This window comes from Hevea brasiliensis, chromosome 15 (assembly GCF_030052815.1).
Source record: "Hevea brasiliensis isolate MT/VB/25A 57/8 chromosome 15, ASM3005281v1, whole genome shotgun sequence".
Classification (NCBI taxonomy): Eukaryota; Viridiplantae; Streptophyta; class Magnoliopsida; order Malpighiales; family Euphorbiaceae; genus Hevea; species Hevea brasiliensis.
The window spans coordinates 43,848,835-43,874,813 of record NC_079507.1 but is presented as its reverse complement, the minus strand read 5'-3'; the positions used below and the strand labels follow the sequence as shown (position 1 = coordinate 43,874,813).

General features: G+C 34.4%; 1 protein-coding gene across 6 annotated transcripts; it reads left to right on the top strand.

Annotated features, from left to right (window-relative positions):
* The first annotated feature begins 628 nt into the window (after positions 1–628).
* Positions 629–25,492, top strand: LOC110673849 (uncharacterized). 6 transcript variants are annotated; one of them, XR_009144067.1, is made up of 11 exons: positions 629–909; positions 1,014–1,108; positions 1,362–1,463; positions 2,182–2,286; positions 2,491–2,595; positions 2,776–2,914; positions 7,217–7,332; positions 7,439–7,495; positions 19,879–19,964; positions 20,095–21,906; positions 22,959–23,097. XR_009144067.1 is itself a non-coding variant. In XM_058135895.1 (9 exons), exons 1-9 carry the CDS (start codon positions 765–767, stop codon positions 23,044–23,046), a joined length of 918 nt encoding a protein of 305 aa, XP_057991878.1. In that variant the 5' UTR covers positions 629–764; the 3' UTR covers positions 23,047–23,435. The 6 variants fall into 6 exon arrangements, 2 of the variants coding, with proteins under 2 accessions (XP_057991878.1, XP_057991877.1); XR_009144066.1 differs by lacking the exons at positions 19,879–19,964; positions 20,095–21,906 and adding exons at positions 23,287–23,383; positions 24,949–25,492 and having other exon boundaries at positions 640–909; positions 22,959–23,207; XR_009144068.1 differs by lacking the exon at positions 20,095–21,906 and having other exon boundaries at positions 22,959–23,073.
* Positions 25,493–25,979: the final 487 nt, after the last annotated feature.

Sequence of the window (25,979 nt, the reverse complement as noted above, 5' to 3'; positions counted from 1 at the left end):
TTCAATTAGGAATGGAAGTCCTCTCAAGGATTATAACTATTCCACAGTGAATACACTTCCTAGTATGCATAAAATCATGACTTACAACATCGTATCACACAACTTGATCTTATGCATACTCTCTCATTACACAGTTTCTAGCTTAGGTATCAAACTAAAACTCCCGGCACTTTCTTCCTCCCCTTTTCAAATATTTCCTGCACCAAAAATTAACAGTTTTCCATGCGAACACATAGGCCATATAATTTAATCAAATTAAGCTGCAAGTTTAGAATTTCATTGAAGCTCATTGATATTTCTGAGCATAGAGCAAATGTACGAGACCCAAAATTTTGTTAGGTATAATGAATCACTATTATAAACAGCTATCGAGTTATAATATTTTTTCCTTTTCTTTATAATTGATTTATTTACTTTTATATTTAATTTATTATTTTTATAATTATATTTAATTTATTTATTTTCTAAAATTATATTTTTAATAATTTATTATTGTCTATTCACTTTAATAATCACAATGAGAGACTCTTATTTAAACACAATGTTAAGTTGACTAGAGTATTTGACCAAAATATTCTCATTCCGGTTTCAGAATAGCCTTTTTTCACTTTCCCAAACAAACCGTGTCTTAATCTTAAACCGGAGGGGGACAAAAAAATACATTTTATTTCGGACTTCACTCTCCGGACTCCCGTTTCCACTTCCAGGTTCCAGGCTTCAGGCTTCAACCTTCAACTGACTGAAAAAGCTTAAAGTCTCTAACAATGGCAATTTCAGCGTCCCCAATTTCCTCTCCACTACGCATCAACATCAACTCCAACCTTGCCGCTTCCTCTTCCATTCTCCCTCTCTTCAACGTCTCCTACAACTCTGCCAATCGCCTTTCAACCATTATCGTCTGCTCTCAGAGTTAGTATCCTCGGAATTTTCTCGTTAATTTGAATGATTTTCTTTTGTTTATTTTTTTGACATCGGTACTTCAACCAAGGCCAGAGTTTTCGTGATTTCTACAGAATCAGGGAGTGGATTGACTAGTGGAGATAAGAAAGCATTATTCGAACGATACGGTCTCGATCCTAATGACTTCTTATCAGAACCCTCTCCTAAGGTTCTCTCTCTTTCTTTCTCTAATTTTATGGGTGTTTGCTGAGAAAATTGAGGAAGCAAAGGAAAATGTTTTAATTTTTTTTAATGTTGTTTTTGATAATTGGAAAGTGAGAAATTAATTTAGGAGCTGTGGGTGATGAAAGGTTTGAGATTTTGTAATTTTTTTTGGATTTCGTTTTTCAATTGAATTAAGCCTTACTTTGGGTTAGTTTTAACCTTTGAATTTGTTGGGTTTTGAATTGGTCTTCTTATAGTCGAGGAGAAAAAAGGAAGTGCAAAAGACAGGAAGAGGAAAACAAGTCAGGGTCCCTGAAGAGGAGGCTAAGCCACCGAGGACCACGCATACGTTGCTTCAGGTATGCATTTTTGCTTGAAGTCTACTTGGCGTATGGTACTTTTTAATTTTGACTCAAAAGTTTATTACTATTTTTAGGGAAAAGAAATGAAGAATTATTTGACACTTTGTTTTACTCCAATGCTGATATAATAGAATGTTTGAGAAATGATGTTGAATCTAGAGCACTTTCATTGGATTCCTTAAGTTTGTGCGTATCTTAGGAGAATGATTCAAGGTAAATGTTGCAAGCAGCACAGGAGACTTTCAGATTTAGAAAAGCTTGGGAATTGATTGAAGTGTGCCCAAATAACAGGGGCTTTTTCTTGTTAATGATAGACTGATGGTGATGGGAGAGATTATATTGGGGCATGTCTAGAATTCTGATGGAATATTGCATCCATACATGACATGTCAGGTTGCCATTCCCATCATTTTTAATGGGCTCATTAAATATTTTTTTGGTAGTATTTGATGTAAAAATTTTTATGATCTTCTAAACAATTTCTGCCATGTGCCATGGTGGCCTTATTCATGGTATTGGAGTCAATAGGGATGTTATCATATTTTTAAACCATACATAGGCTGATTGCATTTCTGTTTGGTACTGCAGTCTGCATTTTTGGCCTTATCACAATCAAATAACATGGTGTTATTTTATTTTATTTTTAATTTTTTTTATTATTTGTATAGAAAGTTATATACATGATTAATGAAGAAAAAACGTTTGGCAATTTTAGGTGCTTGGAGGAAAGGCTAAAAGAAAGAAATTGCTTTCACCAGCAGGAATGGATGTGCGGCCAATGATGGAAGTTGTAAAAGGTTCTGCCTTTGATATCTTGCAGGTAATGCCTATGCCTAAATGCTGTCATTTTGTATTTATAAGCAGGTTAAAACTTTTTGGTGGTTCTATGTGCAGATTGGTGTGATTTGATGTCTGATATTAGTTGTCAATCTGATGTGTAAATTTTACTGTGTGTGTCTCCTGTTTCTTTGTTTTTTTAATTGACTAGTATGTTCCTAACAATAATTTACATGGCTTTCCATAGGCAGCTGGTGGCTGTCCTGCATCCTTAAGGCCAGGTTGCTGGTTGGACTTGTACAGTGGCACAGGATCTGTTGGTATTGAAGCTATCAGCCGAGGATGTTCTGAGGTATTTTTACTAACTTTTCGTATGTTCCCTGATATAATTTGATCTATGAAGTAATGGCTAGAATTTAAAAGTAATACTTCTAGTCTCCAATAAGATCTTCAATTTGATAACATTACTGCCCTTGCCTTTAATTCTGTATATTTCATTGAGATCCTGTTGTATGTATTTGTCAATTCCCAGGTGCATTTTGTTGAGATGGATCCCTGGGTTGTTTCAAACGTTCTACAACCAAATTTGGAGTCAACTGGGTTCCTTGACGTTTCAGTTATACATATAGTTCGAGTTGAAAACTTTCTAGAACGGGCAGAAAAATTTATAGGCATGTGCCTTCTCTCTCTCTCTCTCTCTCTCTCTCTCTGACAGATGTATTATTGCTGAAAACATAGCAGTCAAAAGTTGGAAAGAATGCAATAAATGCATTAAAAGAGAAGACTATGATATGAAATTATAATACGTTATGAGAATACGGAAGAAATAATGAAAGAGTTTGAGAATGTGTGGAGGTAACAAGGGCTGTTGTCTTGTTGAGGTTCAATCCGTGAGGACATAGATTAGTCGAAGTGGGAGAGAATGATGTAGTGGGAATTATGACCCAGGTGGTGTAAGGCCAAGCCGTAGGCCAATGGATGTATGATTGAGGCAATAATAAGATGGTATGGTTTGGCAAGTAGTTTCATAAATATGAAATAGCTTAAGGGGGTGTGTGTGATGGCTTAAATATTATGTCTCCACTTGCTAGAGGATGAAATTTCCTTATAATATATTATAGGGGAAAGCATGGCGTTGGCTCTCCATCATACTAAGGCCAATAGACTAGTGAGGTCCCTATTTCAATAGATTAGAAATGAGCATTTTCTCTAGCAAGATGAGTCTGTTTTCCCTATGGAAAAGAAGTAGGGCCTGAGAAACTCTGTGTGTACTCTGGTCCCCAAGATTAGTATATAGGATTATGTAGTGTGGCATAAAGGAAGGAAGTATAGAGTATTGGCTTTGTTCAGCAATACTCTAAGAGGCTTGTGGTTGGATGTGATGAGAGGTGACATCTTGTCTCTTGAGAGATGTCTATGTTGGTGATGGTTGAAATAATTGCAAACCTCTAAGCTTGGATGATACTGGCTTGGCTGGAATTGGGCTGGCCTAGATTTGGGGAAATCTAGGTGTCGCACAATCTGAATGTCATATTAGCCCCAAGGACCTGTGATGTGACAAATATGCACACACTTAGTTATAGTGGGAATATTATAAAATATAATTGAGTTTCCTCTAGAATTGTCCATGTTGTTTCTTTCATTTTTATGTTGTTTCTTTCATTTTTAAGTCCGGTACAAAAATGCTAGAAGGAGTTTCAATTAAATAATGAGTTCTGATGACACAAGGTCTGCATGCTAACAGTAATATCACTATAATCTCAATATGCTTAGATCAGTATTTGTCTCACTTCTTAGAATACCATACACTGATAGTCAATTAAAACAAAATAGGAGAATTTATCAGGGTTAGCATTTTCATAGCACAACATGAAGTGCATACTCATTAAGATGAAAGATTGGGACAAATCCTTTTGAGAGAGAATTTGTGCCGTCTTCTAACATAATCTGGGTACATCGGTCTTTCATTACATCAAAGTATCATAACAAAGCTGGGACGACAAGGTCTGATCCAGAATGGTAAGAGATGAGGCCAATTTTTTCCTGCTCATTAATCATTTTAGAAAGAGCTGCTTAGAACATTCTAACTCCTATAAGAAGTCCTAAAAGGATAGTTGCATGCCGTCAGCAATGACAAGGAACTGATTGTTGGTACAGCATCAACATCTTAATTTCATGCTTTGACTTGTCACATGGTTACATGCCCAAAGAGTGCATGTTCTGGCAACTGCTTCAAATCCAGACACTAACTCGTGTGGATTATATACATTTTTTTGTGAATTGGTTGATCATTCTGATGTTTTCTAGTAAACTCTTATGGATTAGGCATTAACTTTCTTGTTTATCTAGAACAAAATTATGATTTAGAAACCAACGGGATTTGTAAGAGGAGGAAATAGTACTCCTTGTCACCTTCCTCTCATAAAGATGTGATATTCATAAGTTTTTTTCATGGGTGGAACTCATATGCTTGTGAGAGGATTTATCATACAGTAGCCATGCATTCCTTTCATAATGGACTCATATTCACTAATCATTGGTCTTTATGAATAAAATACTTTTAATTAATTGATATCCCATCCCACTAATCATAATCCTAAGAAATAAACCATGTTATATTAGCATGTATAATGAAGCAAACACAATGTGATGCATCCAAGAAGACAACTTAGGTATTATTTTGATTTAAGTTTTCATCTTAAAATTAGGAATTTCAGGTTTCTATTAATTAGGAAGTTTATATATTTATGTTAAAATCGAGGGCTGAGTGTGGATTAATAAACAGGCTCCATGCTGAATTGAGCTTTCCATTTGGTTTGCCCCCACTTATATGCCCTTTAATTTTCTTATAAATTGTCAATGTGGGACTTATTCTCACAAGCCATATATTTTCAACATTCCTCCCATTAAAGTGCAACTGGGTTTGGCTTAGATTTGGCTCGATTAACTTAGCTTAGGAGTTTGGCTCATATTGACTCAGTCCACCATGCTTTTGGGCCCTGCTGCATATGTGGTCGTTGGGCTTCGATGCTATGATACGATGTTGAAATCAAGGGTCTAGGAGTGAAATAATAAACAGTCAGGCCTCCATACTGAACTAGGCTCTCATCATCAGTTGGTTGTCAACACTTATATGCCCTTTAATTTTCTTGTATACCACTGAAGTGAGACTTGTTCTCACAAGCCACTTACAACTCAACTCAACTCAACTCAACTAAGCCTTTGTCCAAAAAATTTGGGGTCGGCTATATGAATTCTTTCTCCACTCTAAACGATTTTGGGTTAAATCTTCGGAAATGTGTAATGCTTCTAGGTCATGTTATACTACTCTCTTCCAGGTCAGTTTAGGTCTACCTCGTCTTTTCTTTTTATCATTTAACCTAATGTGTTCTACTTGTCTAACTGGAGCCTCCGTATGTCTATGTTTCACATGACCAAACCACCTCAATTTCCCTTCTCTCAACTTTTCCTCAATTGGCACCACTCCTACATTTTCTCTAATACTCTCGTTACAGACTTTATCTAGTCTAGTATGGCCACCTATCCATCTTAATATTCTCATCTCCGCAACTTTTATTTTAGACACATACGACTCTTTCAGTGTCCAAACACTTACTATTATATAACATGGCCGGTCGTATGGCTGTACGGTAAAATTTTTCTTTCAACTTATTGGGAATTTTGCGATCACATAAAATTCCCGTGGCAAATTCTCCACTTCAGCCATCCGGCTTTAATCCTATGACTAACATCCTCCTCACATCCCCCATATACTTGAAGGACTGAGCCTAGATATTTAAAGTGATTACTTTGGGACAGTACCACTCTATCCAAACTAACTCCTTCCCTATCACTAGTTCGACATTCACTGAACTTGCAATGCATGTGTTCTGTCTTCGTTCTACTTAACTTAAAGTTCTTTGACTCTAGAGTACTTCTCCAAAGCTCTAGCTTTTTATTGACTCCTTCTCGCGTTTCGTCTATCAGAACTATATCATCAGCAAACATCAGCAAACATCATGCACCAAGGGATACTCTCTTGTATATGTTTCGTCAATTCATCTAAAACTAATGTAAAAAGGTAAGGGCTTACAGCTGATTTTTGGTGTAATCCAACTGAGATTGGAAAATCTCGTGTCCTCTCTCACAAGGCACATATTTCAACAATTTAGGATTTAATTATTATTTAAGTACAATTTTATTTAATTTAGGAAGTTAAGTTGGTTTTGGATTCCTAATTAGAATTTGTTTAGTGTTTTCTTGTTTTGGATTCCAAATCCTAGTGCTAGTAGGATTACGAATACTACTATAAATATCTGTCTTTGAGGTATTTTGGCAGAATTTATTATTATTATTATTGACATTGAAAATTAATAAAGTTTTGAGAATTTGTTTCTTTGCCCTTTGTGTTTTTCATGTTCTACATCATAATGCCTTGTCCCATTAGGGATAATAATTAGTTGTCACTAACAGTGGAATTTGTAAACCACACTAGATAGGAAGAAACCATAAATAAACTCCTTAAAAAATTCTCTAATTTGTTTGGAGACTTCCTATATAGGAGTAAAAAAAGGAAAAGCTCTAGATGAGTTTCTTGGATAATGTTTCCCATTTTGGTGTAAGGTTTATGGTTTTAGTGTTGCAAATTTGAGGTTCCCTTTCTAACCAAGCAATAGATGTGCCGCAATTTTGTGAATGGTCAAAGCCTAAATACATTGATTCTACTATTAATAATTTTAGCATGTACATCTAGTAAATCAATAAAGGATAAGCATTTAGAGATTTTGTCTAAAATGGGCCCATTCTTGCATATTTGTTCATGTCTTGCAAGCATAAACGGCAGAGTTATCCAAATTGAGTGGCTTTGAGCTGTACACCATTGAAAAGTGATGAAATTCTGTTAATCTAGAGTTTAGAAATTGATGACCTCACTGCATAACATTATTGTGAATAATAAATGTTGTTGTTTGTAGGAAGGCATAGAAAATTTGATTTCATTAGCGTCACACCTCCATATGCGGAAGTTGACTATGGGATACTGATGGATCAAATTTCAAAATCAGCCCTAGTTGGAGAAGATACATTTATTGTAAGTAGCAATCACATCATATATTCACTTTTTTTTTTCCTTTATTTGATTTTATATGGTTAAGTTTTTCCACAGTTTTTCAGCCTTGTGAAATTTCATGCCTTAGGTGGTGGAATATCCTCTAAGAACTGACATGATGGATTTGTGTGGATGCCTTGTAAAGGTCTGTCTCACAAGAATATGTCTTCTTGCATTAAACTTCGTAAGCATATTTATATTATTAGGTTTAAAAGCATCAAACCCTAGCCTCTTAATTTCTTTTTATTATTTCTGTTTCTATTATTAAGGATCAGGCATAATGTCCCACTGTTCCAGCCTTGCCAATCGCTACTAGTCCAAGCTTTATTAAGCATATTACTGTGAAATCTTTGGGATGAATATTAGGTCTTGTTAATATTTAAGAATTGGAAGTAGAAGAAAGAAAGAGAAGGGAAGAGAAAGAAATAACTCAAAGGGCTATACCTTTTTCGCATTAATTTTATAAAATAAAAGATTGCATATATATATAATCTCCTAAGATAAGAGATTTATATTCCTAATTAAGTAGCTCTACTAATTAGGAATACATATTATTTCTATTTAGGAATATAAATCCTATACTAAGTAGGAATAAAATCGTCCATAACAGATCTGAAGTTGAGACTAGGGGCATTTTACTAAAACTAAGTAAAAAAAAATTAATTGCAGAGATTGTCTAAAAACAAAACCATGGCAAATTTTGCCACCTCGGCAAAGTCTAGCATAAAACCAACAATATAACTATCGGTATTGAGTACTGACATCAATAGAATCAGTAACATAATGGGGAAAAAAAAATAATAATCATATGCCCATTGTAATACAATCGGTTAGTTAGAGAATCTCCGAAAAGTCAGCTTATTGTATGTGTGCGATTTCCTCTTGGCATGTGTCAGTGTATGTGCAAGTCGATAAAACCAACTAAAGTGTTGGAATATCTGAAAAGAGAATCTCTATGGTTTTTAGAGACTTGTTTAATTGGACTAAACATATCAACTGTTATATAATTGTTATGATATTTAACATTCTCTCAAAAAATTTTCTCACACCCTTTAACCTCTTAGCATTTTACCGATTCTTATACTTTCATCTCTCACATTTTACTCTTTAACACCTTAATTTATTTAAGGTAAGCAAGTTAGATAAATTTTAATGGTATTTATTTAAAAAAAATGTTGATAATCGTATTATCAAAAAACAATATTGATAAAATTTTTATTTAATTGAGTATATTAATGTGATAGATTTAGTAATAAATTTATTAAAATTAAAAATGATAAAAATGAAATAATGTGATAGATTTCCAAATAAATTCAAAGTTTAAAATTTTTTAAGTTATTGGACATATATTTTTTAACACATATATTGGTCATCAATTTTTTTTTTTAAATAGTGATAAATTTTAATTTTTTATGGTTTTGTATGTTTGAAGAAAATTATTTGAATGAGGAAAATTATATGATAAAATAATTTTTGTTATAGAAAAGTTTGGACTTGTTAAAGTTTTGTTTTTATATAATATTTATGGTTAACAGTAAGGACTAGTAAATATAGTAGTAGACTTGAAATCCAAATTTATATTTTGCAAATTTATATTTTGTACTTATACAACATTTTTTTCATTAATAAAAATAATAAAAAAATATGTAAGATATATTTATTCATCAAAATATTATTGCAAAAATATTTTAACTTTGGTGTCAAATTATTATATTTTTATATTATACATTTTAATTTATTAAAATTAAATGAAAAGGCACAAATAATTAATTTAATTAAAGTAATAGATATAAATATTAGCTATCAATATAAGAACAATAAATTTATAACGTGCTATAAATTAGTTGTATAAGAATGAATACGACTCTAATGATGATGTAAACGTTCTCTAGTGTCGCATGTAGGAAGCCAACTCACATTTGTTTACCAGGTGTTGTATCGCCTCAACCCATATTTGCTACCCCCAATGTTTTTAGTTGGGTAGTTTCCATCGTTGTCATCATTATGTTTACATTCGGTGGGTAGATTCAACTCTTGATGCTTCCCCAACATGATTGGGTATTATAAAATCATCATTCCTAGCAAAAAGTCCTCGGCCTTATAGAATAAATATAAAGATCTGAGTAATGGGACAAGAAAGGAACTTTGAAACATCGTCAAAAAATAGATTAGTTCTCGATCTGGAAGGAATAGCTATAGAATGGTTGCCAAATGCTTGGAACATTGCATCATCTAGCGTCTGGGATTATGGAGTTCATAAAACTTACGAAGCTCTTGTGAGTCCATGGCTAGGAGTTTGATCGAATACCCATGGCATTGATGAAGATGATTGAAAAGGCATTAAAGGGCCAGGAGTCCAACCAATCCAACCAGTTTACCGTGTATGTACATCGCTTCCTACATTAGAATAGACAACGACTGACTATGTTCAATGTATTTGCCAAATGGGTGGTAGGAGAGTGGCGGTGGCACTAAATAGATTTTAGAGGCAGTGAAAGGTATGAGAATCTCTCTCCGTCTTTGTGCCCTTGACCTTTGGTGACGCTGTCCAGATGCATGTTGTGCTGCAGAAACCTCATCTGGATCATCAGGTATTGGCAGAGGGGCAAGTTGTGGTATTGGTAACTATGTAAGTCGCCTTTCATTTGAGCATATAAAGTGGCTCTTGCCCTTCGCTGAATTTCACTGGCCAGTGGTTCTTGAAGCTGCCTAGTCTTAATAATTATATTCTTAGCCTCGTCTACCTGAAAGCAAAGTTAGAAGGATGTAAAATTATCGTTATAGTAATTAAAATATTTAATTAGAAAAATAGTATTGTCTAGTGATTATCGCTAAATCAACAACCACGCCTCTATGTGGTATCCACTTGCGAGATATGCACCGATTCCTCTGCACATGCTGTGAATGGTAATTGGTGAAGTTGAGCTAATTATCTCTTAAATAACCTTATTTGCGTGACAATTCTAGAACTGGATTCAACGTGCATTCACCATACCCCAATTAGTATTTGATTCTCGTAAAGACGTGGATTAAAGTTTATCGTCTTGCAATGGGTCATATGATATGGGTTATTCAGGCTCAAATTGACGCATGACTCTGTCCAACTACTGCTACCTAGTAACATGAAAACAAATGAGTGGCACCATGGATCTCCACATGTTCTTCCCTGCAAACAATAAGTTGGGAGATCCTGTATATCATCGTTCAAATATGGTTCCTAAACTATCTGCAATTGGCAACAAGAGATGAACACATGGTGTTTATATTAGTTGAAAGAAATAAAAATTATAGACAATAATTAACAACAAAAAATTTTAACCTCATTTTAGCCCATCCTGTATATCTTGTATCTAATTTATACTAGCACATGTGTTACCACATTAGTTATTTGTCATGCTTGACCTTACCTGCAATGTTATATGTTAACATTTTTTAATTAATGAAATATTTAAAAACCATTAACAATATAATAATCCATCATATGTACCGGCTATTCAGTGGTGCACTTTCAAGTAGCGATCTGATAGCAATAGTCAGAGCGAGTGATTTAAATCAATTCTAAGCCCATATTTATAGTATATGTAGCATTCCACCAATTTGTTGCACGTTTAGATCAGTTGCACGACAAAGCCCTTTATATAACCATCTGAGGCATGCTCCAACCAAACTGTACTCGCTTATTCTATATAGATTAGCAAGTAGTGGTAGGAACATCAAGTTTACTCGCGATGCATTCATATTGGGAAATAATGTACCACCGATTATTCTAAGTATATAAGCTCTTACTTGTCTTTGTACAATAATATCATTTTGTGTAGTAAATGTTCAAACTTTTGACATTGTCAATGCAATTTAATAGTGTTTTCCTTAATTATTTGGGTTGAAGACAGTATTCCTAATAGTTCATTGCATATAAATTCTAATTTAATTCGAGAATTTACCACAATTGCTTCATTGTCAATCGGTAAACCTGATATTAACCTCATATCCTAGAGTGTGATGGTTATCTCACCCTTAGGCATCATAAATGTGTGCGTATTTGGGCACCATCTCTCAACAAGTGTTGTGATAAGATGATGGTTGAGGGCAAAATCCAAGTCTTGCTAACTACTCGCTCTTAGTAATGGTTCGATGTAGTGATCAATCTCTTGATGGTGCATAAATGATCTTACATGTTTGCATTTTAAGACGTTTTTCGTGTTCCTGCTCCTGCACCTGCTCATACCAAATCGCCTCTGATCTATGACTTCATTGTTGCCGTAGTACTGACTGATCAGGTGGCATGTACTCTCTCATGTATAGTCTAGATGCCATTTCTACAACTCAACTTAACTCAACTAAGCCTTTATTCAAAAAATTTGGGGTCGGCCATATGGATTCTCTTTCTCCACTCTAAACGATTTTGGGTTAAATTCTCAGAAATGTGTAATACTTCTAGGTCATGTTGTACTACTCTCCTCCAAGTTAGTTTAGGTTTACCCCTTCTTTTCTTTTTATCCTCTAACCTAATGTGTTCTACTTGTCTAACTGGAGTCTCCGTATGTCTACGCTTCACATGACCAAACCACCTCAATCTCCCTTCTCTCAACTTATCCTCAATTGGCACCATTCCTACTTTTTCTCTAATATTCTCATTACGGACTTTATCTAGTCTAGTATGACCACTCATTCACCTTAACATTCTCATCTTCGCAACTCTTAGCTTAGACACATACGACTCCTTCAATGCCCAACACTCACTATCATATAACATGGCCGGCCGTATGGCTGTACGGTAAAATTTTCCTTTCAACTTATTGGGAATCTTACGATCACATAAAAGTCCCATGGCACGTCTCCACTTCAACCATCCGGCTTTAATCCTATGATTAACATCCTCCTCACATTCCCCATCTACTTGAAGGACTGAACCAAGATATTTAAAGTGATTACTTTGGGACAGTACCACTCCATCCAAACTAACTCCTTTCTTACTACCAATTCGGCATTCACTAAACTTGCAATGCATGTATTTTGTCTTCGTTCTACTTAACTTAAATCCCTTTGACTCTAGAGTATTTCTCTAAAACTCTAGCTTTCTAATGCCATTTCTACAAGATGCATAAAAAATAATACAACTAACATAATAAAATATTTGTAGTAATGCAAAAAAAAAAAAGATAAATAAAATTGATATTTCACTGTCATGGTTTATGAATTTAGGATTTAGGGTATTAGGATTTAGTGTATTTATTGTTTAGGATTTAGTGGTCGAGTGATATTCAAATTAGATTTTTATTTGTTTGAGATCGTTCTTTAATTTCAAATTGGCATTGGCCATGCATGCAATTAACTTTTCAATGCTTTGATAGATGTACGGGAACCCTAGGAATTCATTCATCATATCAAATTAAGGTAGAAAGAATAATGACTTTATAATAGAGAATTTGCATTATCACAACATCCGTCCATATTTTCATTTTTAATTATATACATATAATTAATTAACTACTATGCCGCTTTGGATCGTCTTTCTAAACATTGCCCCACATTTTAATTTCATTTTTATTTTCTGTTATTTTAATTAATTAATATATTCTGATAATTATAAATTTTATATATAGGGAACTAATTAAAAAGCTTAATAGTTAAAAATATTTCAAGATTGGCTTGAATTATTATTTTATTTTTTTATATTTTAATAATTTAAAGTTTGTCTACACATGTAGCAAATAAGCCCAAAGTCATGTATAGGTAAAGAATTTATAATGCAATCCAATGTTCTTCACCAAGATTCTTATTTTTTTAAAAAATATTTTTTTTATAAAAAAATCTTGCAAATAGACATAGTTATTAGCCTCTCCCATAAATATAAGAAAAGGTTAAAAAAAGGGAGAAATTCTCCTTTTGTATTGTGTCAACCGACTCTTGATGTGTTAATTGATTAACGTTATGAATTTTTAAAAACTTTAGAGAGTAAAAATATATAAATAGTTTCAAATATATATTCATGTTAATTATAATAAAAATATAATTCAACAATCAAATTTTGATAATATAAATAAATTTTAATAGAATTTCACTATTTCTATCAAATGAATGACATTTTCATTTTTAACAAAATAAATCTACTTATATAAAAATAATCACTGCAACTTAAGGTTTTTTTTTTTTTTTTTTTTTTTTGATAAAAACCTTTTTATTGATTATCCCACTTATTTTCCAATAGAATTTTTTTTCCTCTTACAGTTAGCAAAATATGTAAAAAATAAAAATAGGGTTATATTCATTTGAAACAAAAAAAACAAGGACCATTTTAAAACTTGACAATGTAGCTTACCTGGTTGAGGATTGAGGGTGTTGAAGGTAGAGATTTGTTGAGGGTTGGGAGAGTGCTGGGTTTTGAGTGTTGATAGAGGTTGCCATTGGGTTTTTCTTTTGTATTTAGGTGGGAAGACAACCAAGGAGATTTTTAAATTTTACATAAATCTACTCTAATAAAGTTGGCATGTCTCCATCAAGCTGATAGATTCCCACGCTAACTTACCGTATGGATACATAAAGTGTCAGTATTCTAATTCTTCGATGCCTCTTTTCATGGCATGGCAGAGTGGTGGGCATGGCAAAGAGATTCTCAACTAGTTTTTTATTGTTTGCCAACACTAATAAGGTGCCTAGGTGCCAACACCTATACTATCGGTTGTGTGCTTTGCTTATCCGTTGTGCCTGTAGAAAGAGATGATTCTCCTTAATTTCAATTAATCTGTACATGGGTATATATATACAATTGATTCCTATAATTGTGTTCTACTAATTAGGAAGAAATCCTAAATAAGAAATCCTAAATAGGAATACAGAATATAGAATATACAGAGAAATAATATAGTGATTGACTTTCCATAACACTCTCCCTCAAGTTGGAGCATAGATGTTAATCATGCTTAACTTGTTACAAATGTAGTCAATCCTAATTCCATTCGGAGCTTTTGTGAAAATATCTCCTAACTGCTCTCCAGTTTTGATGTGTCCTGTTGAGATGATCTGTTGTTGAATCTTTTCACGAATAAAGTGACAATCAATCTCAATATGTTTGGTCCGCTCATGAAACACCGGATTAGAAGTAATATGGAGAGTAGCTTGATTATCACACCACAATTTCGCAGGCAGGATGGTCTTAAAACCTGTCTCATCTAGTAATTGAAGTATCCACATTACCTCACATACTGATTGTGCCATGGCTCTGTATTCGGATTCAGCACTAGATCTAGAAACTACACTCTGCTTCTTACTTCTCCAAGACACCAAATTTCCTCCAACAAAAACGCAATATTCAGTAGTTGACCTCCTGTCAACCTTAAATCCAGCCCAGTCGGCATATGAAAAACATTCAACATTCAAATGTCCATGATTACCATATAACAAACCTCTTCCTGGAGCGCCATTCAAATAACACAAGATTTATCTCAAGGCTTCCCAATGAGCAACAGTTGGGGAAGACATAAACTGACTTACCACACTAACGACATAAGCAATGTCAGGACGAGTGACTGTAAGGTAGTTCAATTTTCCTACTAATCTCCTGTATTTCTCTGGATCTTCGAACAACTCACTATCCCCTGCTAACAGTTGTAAATTTGGAGTCATTGGTGCACTACAAGGTTTAGCACCTAATTTTCCTGTCTCTATCAATAAATCAATGACATATTTTTTTTGAGACAAAAAAACACCCTTCTTACTTCTCATAACTTCAATACCTAAGAAATATTTTAACAATATCAAGTCTTTGGTCTGAAACTGGGTTTGGAGGAAGGTTTTAAGAGATGAAATACCTGCAGAGTCACTCTCAGTGATGACAATGTCATCCACATAGACTACAAAGAGAATTATACCGGCCTCAGATTGCTTATAAAATACTGAGTGATCACACTTACTCTTTTGCATACCAAATTCCTGTACTGCTTCACTGAATCTCCCAAACCAGGCCCTAGGACTTTGTTTCAAGCCGTAAAGAGACTTCCGAAGCCTACAAACTTTACCCAACTCCCCTTGAGCAACAAACCCATGTGCTTGCTCCATATACACCTCCTCCTGAAGATCACCATGAAGGAAAGCATTCTTGATAACCAATTGGTGCATGGGCCAATCATATGTAGCTGCTAAAAAGATAAACAAGCGAACAGAAGTAAGTTTAGCTATAGGAGAAAAAGTGTCAGAGTAATCAACTCCATATGTCTAAGTATATCCTTTTGCTACAAGGCGTGCTTTTAACCTAGCCACAGAACCATTAGGATTTACCTTTACTGTAAATACCCATTTGTAACCAATAGCTTTCTTACCAGTGGGCAAAGGCAACAGTTCCTATGTACCATTAGCATCTAAAGTCTCCATTTCCTCTTTCATAGTAGCACACCAGCCAGGATGAGACAATGCCTTACCCACAGTATTAGGGATAGGAACAGAGTCTAAAGAAGTAACAAAACACCGAGATCAAGAAGACAATTGATTATAAGAAATAAAAGAAGAGATAGGGTAAGTACATGAACGTTTACCTTTATGAAGAGCAATGGGTAAGTCTAGATCAGAATCATGATTAGTATGAGGTACAGGATCTCCCAACGAAGTAGCTGGTGGAGGATCTGAGTCAGGAATCTCCAATCTCCTGGAATAAACATGAATAACGGGAGGTTGAGTAGGTCTAGAGACAAAAGGAATAGGCTGTGGGAGAGGACTAGACATTGGTTGGACAGTATATATTAAGAGATCATCTTTCTCCCCTTGACTCTCATACACAGATGATTGCGAAAAAAATAGAGTGGACTCAAAAAATGTGACATCTGCAGAAACAAGATAACGATTAAGAGTAGGAGAGAAACAGCGGTACCCTTTTTGCAGCTAGGAGTACCTAAGGAAGACACATTTGAGAGACTTTGGATCCAATTTAGTAATCTGTGGACGAACATCACGCACAAAACAGGTACAACAAAAAATGCGGGGTTCAACAGGGAACAAAGATTTTGTACGAAACAAAGCAGTATAAGGAATATCTCCATTAAGGACAGAAGACGGCATACGATTGATAAAAAAACATGCTATAGAAACTGCATCCGCCCAAAAGTGTTTAGGAACTTTCATCTGAAAAAGAAGAGTACGAGTTACCTCAAGAAGATGCCGATTTTTTCTTTCGGCCACGCCGTTTTGGGATGGGGTATCCACACAAGAAGACTGATGAAGAATGCCATTTTGTGTCATATAAGACTGAAATTGTGCTGAAAAGTATTCTTTGGTATTGTCACTTCTTAACATGCGCACAGAAATATTAAATTGAGTTTTGATTTCATTACAAAAGGCACAAAAGATAGAAAACAACTCAGAATGATTCTTCATTAAATATAACCAGGTAACACGAGAGTAATCATCAATAAAAGTAACAAAATAACGAAAAGCAAATAGAAGACTACAATTACCTGTCATGTGATCTGTCGCACCAGAATTAATAACCCATTTGGATGAGGAAGACACAAGGCATGTAGTAGATTTACCTGACTCGGTGATCGCAGTGACAGGGGAACTGGTAGGCTTTAGAGATGCCTGATACTGGGAAAACTGTACAAAATCCTCTGTAGATGCCAAAATAGTTTTCTCAGAGGAAGATACTGTAGAATTCGCTGCTGCCATATTTGCCACATGTGATCGCTGATTTTTCCTCTAAAGTTGCGGAAAATTATATTTTGTATGGTCAAGCTCAATAATAACAAATGACTCCTCTTGAGTCCTGATTAGAACTAGTCTCTCCATTACGCTGATTACTTCTGTTGCATGCAATTCCTTCTCTACTTCCTTTTCTATTACCCTGTTGTCCATTTGGATTACGGCTAATAAGAGCACTATTGGCAGGCTGTGAAGATTGGGTACTCTCTGTACGAAGGACCCGTGTGAATGTTTCATGCAAAGAGGAAATCTCAGAACTGGAGAGAATATGAGATTTATCAATTTCATACTCTGAAGGAAGGCCTGCAAGAAAACTCATAACAGCCAGTTGCTCCCGTTGGGCCTGCTGAGCTTTCATATCAGAATTAAAAGGCAACAATACATTAAGTTCCTCATATACCGTTTAAAATCTATAAAATAAGTCGTGAGAGATTTATCTTCTTTCTCAGCACGGTAGAATGCCTTACAAACATCATAAATACGGGAGATATTCTCTTTACCAGAATACAAAAAATTTAAGTAATCCATCAATTCCTTAACAAATTCACAGTGATTAATTAAACTAATTACCTCACTGTGAATCGAGTTCCAAAGCTGCAAAAACAACTGAGCATCATCCCTTAGCCAAGTTTGTAGTGTATCATCCGTAGGTGGATCTTTAGTAAGGTGATCATCCTTATCAATGCTACGCAAATAGACCCTAACAGTCTTACTCCACTTCAGGTAATTCGAATCATTAAGTTTGTGTTCCGTGATCTTAGTCATCATCGGAATCACATCAGAAATAACATTCTTATTGTCTACCATTTGTTGAGACAAAGAAAACTGACCTAAACGCTAATCCAAAGTGCTTACAGCAGTAAAATAACCCAAAATCACAAATCAAGCAAATACCGAAATAGGATCTGAGAGCCAACCCTGAGAAGTCCTTTAATGATGTATTGGATCAGGTAACAGCACACAGTGGTGGAATGAGGGGGTTGAGGCGACGCCGGCGATGTTGATCGGAGTCAAAACGGCCCATCGGCGGCCAAGGTCTCTCCTGAGCTGGGTGGTGAGAACAAATAGTCACCCTAGATAGATGACCTGCTTTGATACCATGTAGAAAGAGATGATTCTCTTTAATTTCAATTAATTTGTATATGGGTATATATATACAATTGATTCCTATAATTGTGTTCTACTAATTAGGAAGAAATCCTAAATAAGAAATCCTAAATAGGAATACAGAATATAGAACATACAGAGAAATAATATAGTGATTGACTTTCCATAACAGTGCCAATTTTTCCCGTGGTTTGGGTTCTCCCAACACACATAAAATGGAATTTTTTTTTTAGTTCACTTTGTTTTGGTAAAATGCTCTAGCCCTTGGCCATCATCTTATCACAGAACTTATCGAGAAATGACGCCTAGAGACACACGTTTATGATGCTTAAGGGTGAGATTACCATCTCACTCTAGGATATGGGGTTGATATTGGATTTACCAATTGATAGTAAAGCAATTGTGGCAAATTCTCGAATTAACTTGGAATTGGTATACAATGAACTATTAAGAGTATTACCTCCAATTCAAATAATTAGGGGAAACATTGTTAAATTGCAATGCCTATCTCAAGAGTTCTCAAATTTGTCACAAAATGCTAAGGATATTACTGTGCAAAGGTATGCTAGAGCTTGTATACTTAGAATTATAGGTGGTAAATTATTTTCCGATAGGAATGCATTGTGAGTGAAATTGATGTTCTTATCGCTACTTGCTAATCTATAAAGAGCAGGCAAGTAGAGTTGGGTGGAGCATGCTGCGGACTAGGTTGCACGGAAACGGGAGGCAGGAGCGTTTCCCCGTTCCGGAAACGTTTCCTTGCCGGAAACGTTAGGACACGGCGAGGAAACGTCTCCGGGCCATTTCCGTAATTCCTTGAAATCGGAAACGCGTTTCCTTCGCCGGATACGCGTTTCTTAAAAAAAAAAACAAAAAAAGTCGCACCTCCGGGAAGAAAGGAGAAGGCAAAGAAAAAAGAAGAAGAAGAAGAAGAAGAAGAGGAGAAGGAGTACCTGGTGGTGAGCAGCGTGCCGGCGATGGGAGCTTCCTTCCCCGTCCGATGCTGCTCTGCCAATCAGCCTCCCTTGCCCCTGATGGCGCTGCTCCTTCTTCATGGCTCTGCTCCAGTGCTCCTTGCCCGAATCTTCTGTTTGATTTTTTTTTAATTTTTTTTTTCAATTTTCACTGTATTAAAACCCTCAACCTTTTATTTTGAGCATTTTAATATTAATTTTATTATTCTATATATTTATTATTTCAATTATTTATAATTATAAATATATAAATAAATAAATAAATTAATTAATTAATTTCATTATTTTTTTCTTATTTTAATATTTAAATTTGTTATAACTAAAACTTTCAAATAAATAAATAAATATATATATATATATATATATATATTATTTATTTATAAATATATCCCTATATTTTTTATATTTACGCGTTTCCCCTACGTTTCCGTTTCCTATATTTTTAAAAATGCCGTTTCCCAGTGTCCGTTTCCGCGTTTCCCCGTGTCCGCGTTTCCGTTTCCGTGCTACATAGGCTGCGGATGGTTATATAAAGGGTTTTTTCATGCGACTAATCAAGACATGCAATAAATTGGTTGGGTATTACATATATTATAGATATGGACCTTGGATCGATTTAAATAGCTCACTTCCACCATCACTATTAGATCTCCGCTTGAAGGTGCACCACTTGATAGTTTGTACGTACAATGACTTATTATATTGTTAATGGTTTTCAATTGTTTCATTAATTAAAAATTATTAATATATGGCATTACAGGTGGAGTCAAGTACAACAAATAATTGATGTGATAACACATGCTAGTGGAAATCATATACAAGATAAACAGAATGAGCCAAAATGAGGTTAATTTTTTTTTTTGTTAATTATTGAATGTAATTTATATGTCATTCAACTATTATACACACCACGCAGATAGTTTGAGAATCATATTAGGAAAATGATATATAGGGTTTTCAAGTTTATTGTTTGCAGGAATGGGACGAATGGAGATCCGTGGTGCTACTAATTGCTTTTAAGTGGACGAGGCAGAGGACATAGTTATTAAGGTTGGGCAACTTCAGGGTCCATTTGCTAGTTAAATTTAGGGAGGGGCAAGAGTTGTTTTATTTGCTCTAAACGAAGAGGGGTAATTTACACAGTTACCACCACCACCACAACCAAAACCATAACTTGCTTCTCTATTTGACACCAATTCCTGTTGATCCATATGAGGCTTCTGTAGCACAATATGCATCTCGACAGCGCTGAAGTTAAGAGTACAAAGATGGAAAGAGATTCCCATACTTTGCATTAGCTCTGAAATCTATCCAGTGTCATTGTCAGTCTCTTACTACCCATTTTGCACATATATTGAATAAGGTCAGTTGTCCTCCTGCCTCTTCAATGCCTTTTCAGTCATCTTCATCGAATGCAATGGGTATGCGATCAGACTTCTGGCCATGGACTTGACTTTTTACGTTTTTATAGACATTCTACAATCTCAGACGCTAAGCGATGCAATGTTCTAAGCATTTGGTAGACATTCTGTAGATGTTCTGTAGATATTCTTTCCAAATCAAGAGCTAATATATTTTCTGGCAATGCTTTAGAGTTCCTTTCTAGTCCCATTACTAAAATCTTGGATCTATCCTATATGGCTCGGACTTTTTGCTATGAATAATAGTTATGTAATGCCCAATCATATTGGGGAAGTATCAAGAGTTAGATCCCAACCATTGGATCTAAACGTAACGATGACATTGATGGAAACTACTCAAGTTGAAAACAGTGGGATAATGAAGGTGGGGTGAAGCGATACAACACCTGGCGAATAAATAAGAAGAGGTGTCCTGTATGCAGCACTAGAGGGCGTTTGCATCATTATTAGAGTCGTATTTATTTTTATCTAACTAATTTATAATACGTTATAAATTTATTGTTCTTGTATTGATAATTATTATTTATGTTTGCTACTTTAATTAAAGTAATTATTTTTTGCTTTTCATTCCTCTTAATTAATTTAATTTTATTAATTAAAATGTGTAATATAAAAATGTCTAATAACTTAAAAAAATCTTAAACTTGGCATTTATTTGGAAATTTATCACATTATTTTATTTTTATTATTTTTAACTTAAATAAATTTGTTACTAAATCTATCATATTAATATACTTAATTAAATAAAAATTTTATCAATGTTGTTTTTAAATAATACTATTATCAAGGTTTTTGTTTAAATAAATACTATTAAAAATTTGTCTATCTAATTTGCTTACCTTAAATAAATTGAGGGTATTAAGGGTAAAATGTGAGATGAAAGGATGAGAATCGATAAAATGCTAAGAGATTAGAGGCTGTGAGTAGATTTTGTGAGAGAAGGTTGGGTGTCATATCAATTATGTCTAGTCCGATTAGACGAGTCTCTAAAAACCACAGAGATTCTCTTTTTAGAGATTCTAAAAGAGAATGCTGATACTTTAGTTAATGGTATCCACTTGCATATACACTGACATATGCCAAGAGAGAATCGCAAACAATAAGATGACTTGTAACAAGTGATGTACGAAAATGGGACTGGGTAGCTTTTTCCAGTGTCTGAAAAGTTTCCAACATAGAAACGAGATGACACGGCTTAGAGATGTTTCTGGGCCATTTCCAAAAATACGGGAAATCAAACATGCATTTCTGGCGACGAACACCCGTAAGGAGGAGAGGATCAAAGGACTTACCTGGCAGTGCAGTGCAGTGCAGTGCAGCGGCGATAGATGGCAGCAACGGCAACAACAGTGGCAGTGACGACGCAGGTGAGGGATCTCTCCTCTGCCTCTTGTGGTCTCGCCTTTAACCTTCTCTATTCCATCACCTTGTCCATTCCATTGGCAGTGACTTACTTGCCTCGTGGTCTCGCCTATTGTGATACTCTAGTTGTTTCTTGATTGTTTGATTATTTTATATTGGAATCGGTTTTGATTGTTTTGAGTTTTTGAATCTGGTTTGGACATTTGGTTAATGATTTATATGAATTATATATATTTTTGCGTATCATTCAATTCAATATTTTCCTTTTTATTAATTTTTTTCCTTGTTGCAGTTTCTCTTTAAAATAAAATTACCAAAAAATTTACATGAATTAATCACAATTTTGTTACATTTAATAGCAATTTTCTCTCTAAATATATATGCCATAATTAGGTTTTTCTCAAACCATATTTGAAGAGCTGTCATAAATAATTTTTTTTTTTTAAAGGGAAGGTTAAAAAATTCCTCTCAAATTTGGATTTTATTTATTGTTGGATATATATATATATATATATATATATATATATATATATATATATATACACACACACACACATACATGCACACACACATTTTCCCCACATTTTTGTTCCCTATATTTTCGAAAATGCCGTTTTCACATGTCCGTTTCCGTATTGCCGTTTTCGTGCTACATAGCTTGACACAGATTCTCTGATTTACTGATTCTATTACAGTTGGCATATGATTATTTTAATTTCTCCCACTATGTTACCGATTCCATTAATGTCTATACTCAATACCAATAGTTATAATGTTGATTTTATGCTAGACTTTGCCTAAGTGGCAAAATATACCCTGATTTGGCAAATAGTGTTTTTTTTTAATTTTTTTTTTAATTTTTATACTTAGATTTGGTAAAATGCTCGAGGAACTATGGGTTGCTTTCTTATGTTGAATTGGCTCTCCACATACTCAGAAACACATTTCTATTTAGATTTTAGAAAACCTGTAGTTTGTAATATATGTGTATATGATATTAACAGTTCTTATGTTCTTTTTAATTATCATCATTATTATGATGATGATGAAAGAGCAGATAACTGATCGAAGATTTGGTCGGACACATTTAGCAATTTATGGACCCAGGTGGGCTCAGAAGAAGAAAGTCAGAAAAGCCACTTTGAATAGTAGAAGTTTGACCAAAAGTCTACATGCTGAACACTAATGGTGCAACCGATGCTTAAAGCTGTTTTGCGTTTTCACTTTTGTGTCTGCTATCAATAGATGTTGCAGTATCATCCTTGTCTACGTCAGACCATATGAAACAAGCTATAATTGTTCTTAGGTAATGCCATATGGTATAATTTTGACTTCTTTTGTGCATGTCGTTGCCTTCTAAACTTGTGTTCTGTTCTATATCACAGGTTCATGCTGTCATTGTTTTCTTATAATGGGCTGCTCAAATTTTGTTCGATAATATTTATACTAAGCCTTGGTGTATCAAGATGATGTTTCATAATTGTAAGGACCTAAACTAATTCTATATTGAATAAATTTATTGCATTCAATTTATTATCTATCATTGCCAGCTGTTGAAGTCAAATATGAATATCAGTATTCATTGTCTATTTGCTTCTCTTGCTAATTGTAGCTTATAAGTGCATTATACACACTCCTATACTTGATTTTTTTGTTGTTGTTCTATTATTATTATTATTATTATTATTATTATTATTATTATTATTATTATTATTATTATGCATCAAGCACAGTGTTTATAATGATATAATTTATTCTTGTCCTACTCTTCAATGCTAAATGTGTTATGTTCCAAATTTCTTGCCTATTTTCTATCTTGTAAGTTTTCATAAATGCTTAATTACTATGTTCTTATTGTTGTCAAACCAGACTATGCAGGCTGGTTCTAGTGGATTAATTAGGAACTGGGTAGGTTACTGATTTGGTTATTTATTGAGAATGGGAAATGAGAAACCTGGTCAAATACTGGTTAAACCAAGCAGTTGGATTGTTAATTAGTATACCCAGCCAAAAAGCGCAAAGTTTTGCAAGCAGGAGCAGTTTGGCCCTAGAACTGGCATATTTCTTATCAAGCCCTCCTTCCAGCTCCAAAGAAGCTAATAATAGTCATACTACTTATTCAAAAATTTTTTTTGCTCCTGTGTGCAATATGATATATTAATTTCGATATGGTTCACAGAGGGTCACTTTTGGTTGAACCTCTGATTCTCTACTCTCTTCCTTCTATAGTTGTTTGAAAAGATTGCTAATGTTTGAAGACAATAATTCATACCCAATTTGATTTTCTAGGTAATTGTGTTCAGAGCTCTGAGAGAAAAACCATGCTACTTACATTCTTCCATTGATTAAGGACATTCTTATACCTTGAAAAGAGAACCAACATTATGGTCTGATCATTAGATGTACATTTCAACAACTTGGAATTTTTGTTGATCTGCTGAAATCTTGATTTTTAGGGTTTTTTTTTTAATATATATAAAAAAAGAGAAAATCTTAAACCCATTTTGTGCTAAGAGATAATTGGGTATGACCACCTTATACATCCCTATCTGTAGTAGAAAGGAGGTCAAAGGCATCTCAACTGACCTTCCCAGTTGTAATCTCTGATGCTAGGAGCAATGTACCTCCAATCTGTTTGTTTATATGGCATAAAGCAAACATAGTGCCTGGAGAACACTATATATATCACTTGTCATTGCTTTGGCTGGTGCTTTAATTAGAAAGAGACATATTTAAGGTTAGTGCCCATAGTAAGAATCATACAAAAGGGAATGCAATCTTTATTTTCCCATATAAGGAGGGCTGCCTCAATTGATATCTCTAGTCTATGAAGCTCTCTAATGCGTTTAATTGGGCATGCCGTGTTGGACATTCAGTACATGCATTTACATGCCCCCAGCACGTCAAGCCATTTCCAACAAAAAGGTTTGAAAGAAAAAAATTGAACACACATGCATGAGATACATTTAGTTACTCTGTGGGTTGTTTTTCATAATAATTGTTGTTTATGCATTTTAGTAAGTGCTCTTTCACCTCTGTTTTTAAAGCTCAATGGTAGAATTGAAGCTGCAAATGCAAAGAGTAGATGAAGAGTTAAACCCTAGGAGGCAAAAAGAGAAAACGAAACTGCAATTGGATTAAGGATAGCTATATTATGAAACTGACAGACACACATGTATTGAACGTGGCATGCCCTCAACGTGTTTGTCCTCTCATCCCATGTAGGTTGCCTTTGTCCTTCCATCATATTGAGATTGTAGGAGAAAGCCTTTAACTTTTCTATTCTTCTAGAAGACATAACAAGGTTGCTGATGAACAAGAAAACCTGGAAGAATTTCAGCTATACAATTGACATCAAATATGTCCTTAAAGCTTAGAATGCTTATTTGATTGTAAAGTAATTTCGACTAGGTTCTATGTAGATTTATTTTGCTCTTTTGTGTGACATATATGTTTGCTAGTATTTCCTCTCAATTCATGGAGGTGGAGGATGCTTCCACCCTGTGATGAACGGTTAACAAGGAGGAATTGTTGATCATTTATGGGTTAGTCACTCAGTCTGAGATTAAACTTGCAGTTTGAGTCTTTTTACATGGCCTCTCTATTTCTCTCTCTTCAGTCATTTTTGGACTTTGTTCACACAGTATATATATATCTTTTCTATTTGATTTTATCATTCTTCTTATTGGTCTCATGGTATCCTTGTGTACTGTATGCATACTAGGAATTGTGCCCCATTTGTTTCGGTGTTATTTATTTATGTAATCAATTAAGGAAAGCATATGAAATGATGTTTGCACATATTTCATTAAGAAAATACAGTTATGGATGACCTACTCGTTTGTCTCACATTTAAGCAAGTTTGTATTAGTATTGAAACTCATTGTTTTAGGTTTGGTTTATGGTTCTTGTTTCAAAATATTTGGATACCTAGTATTACTGCTTTGTTCTCTTCAAACTTTGGTTTGGACAGGGAAATTGAGTAACTGAGTAATGTCAAAACGTCTTTTTAAATGGCTTTGATAGGATTTTTTTTTTTTTATTTTGTCAGTTGAATTCATGCACAGTTATGAGACAC

Bases quoted from the DNA above. Each gene is read 5' to 3' on its own strand.
- LOC110673849 (XM_058135894.1), top strand. From the start codon at position 765: ATGGCAATTTCAGCGTCCCCAATTTCCTCTCCACTACGCATCAACATC. The intron at 2,596-2,775 runs GTATTTTTACTA...GTCAATTCCCAG, and splicing joins TCAGCCGAGGATGTTCTGAG to GTGCATTTTGTTGAGATGGA. The intron at 7,496-22,958 runs GTCTGTCTCACA...ATGAAAGAGCAG, and splicing joins TGTGTGGATGCCTTGTAAAG to ATAACTGATCGAAGATTTGG.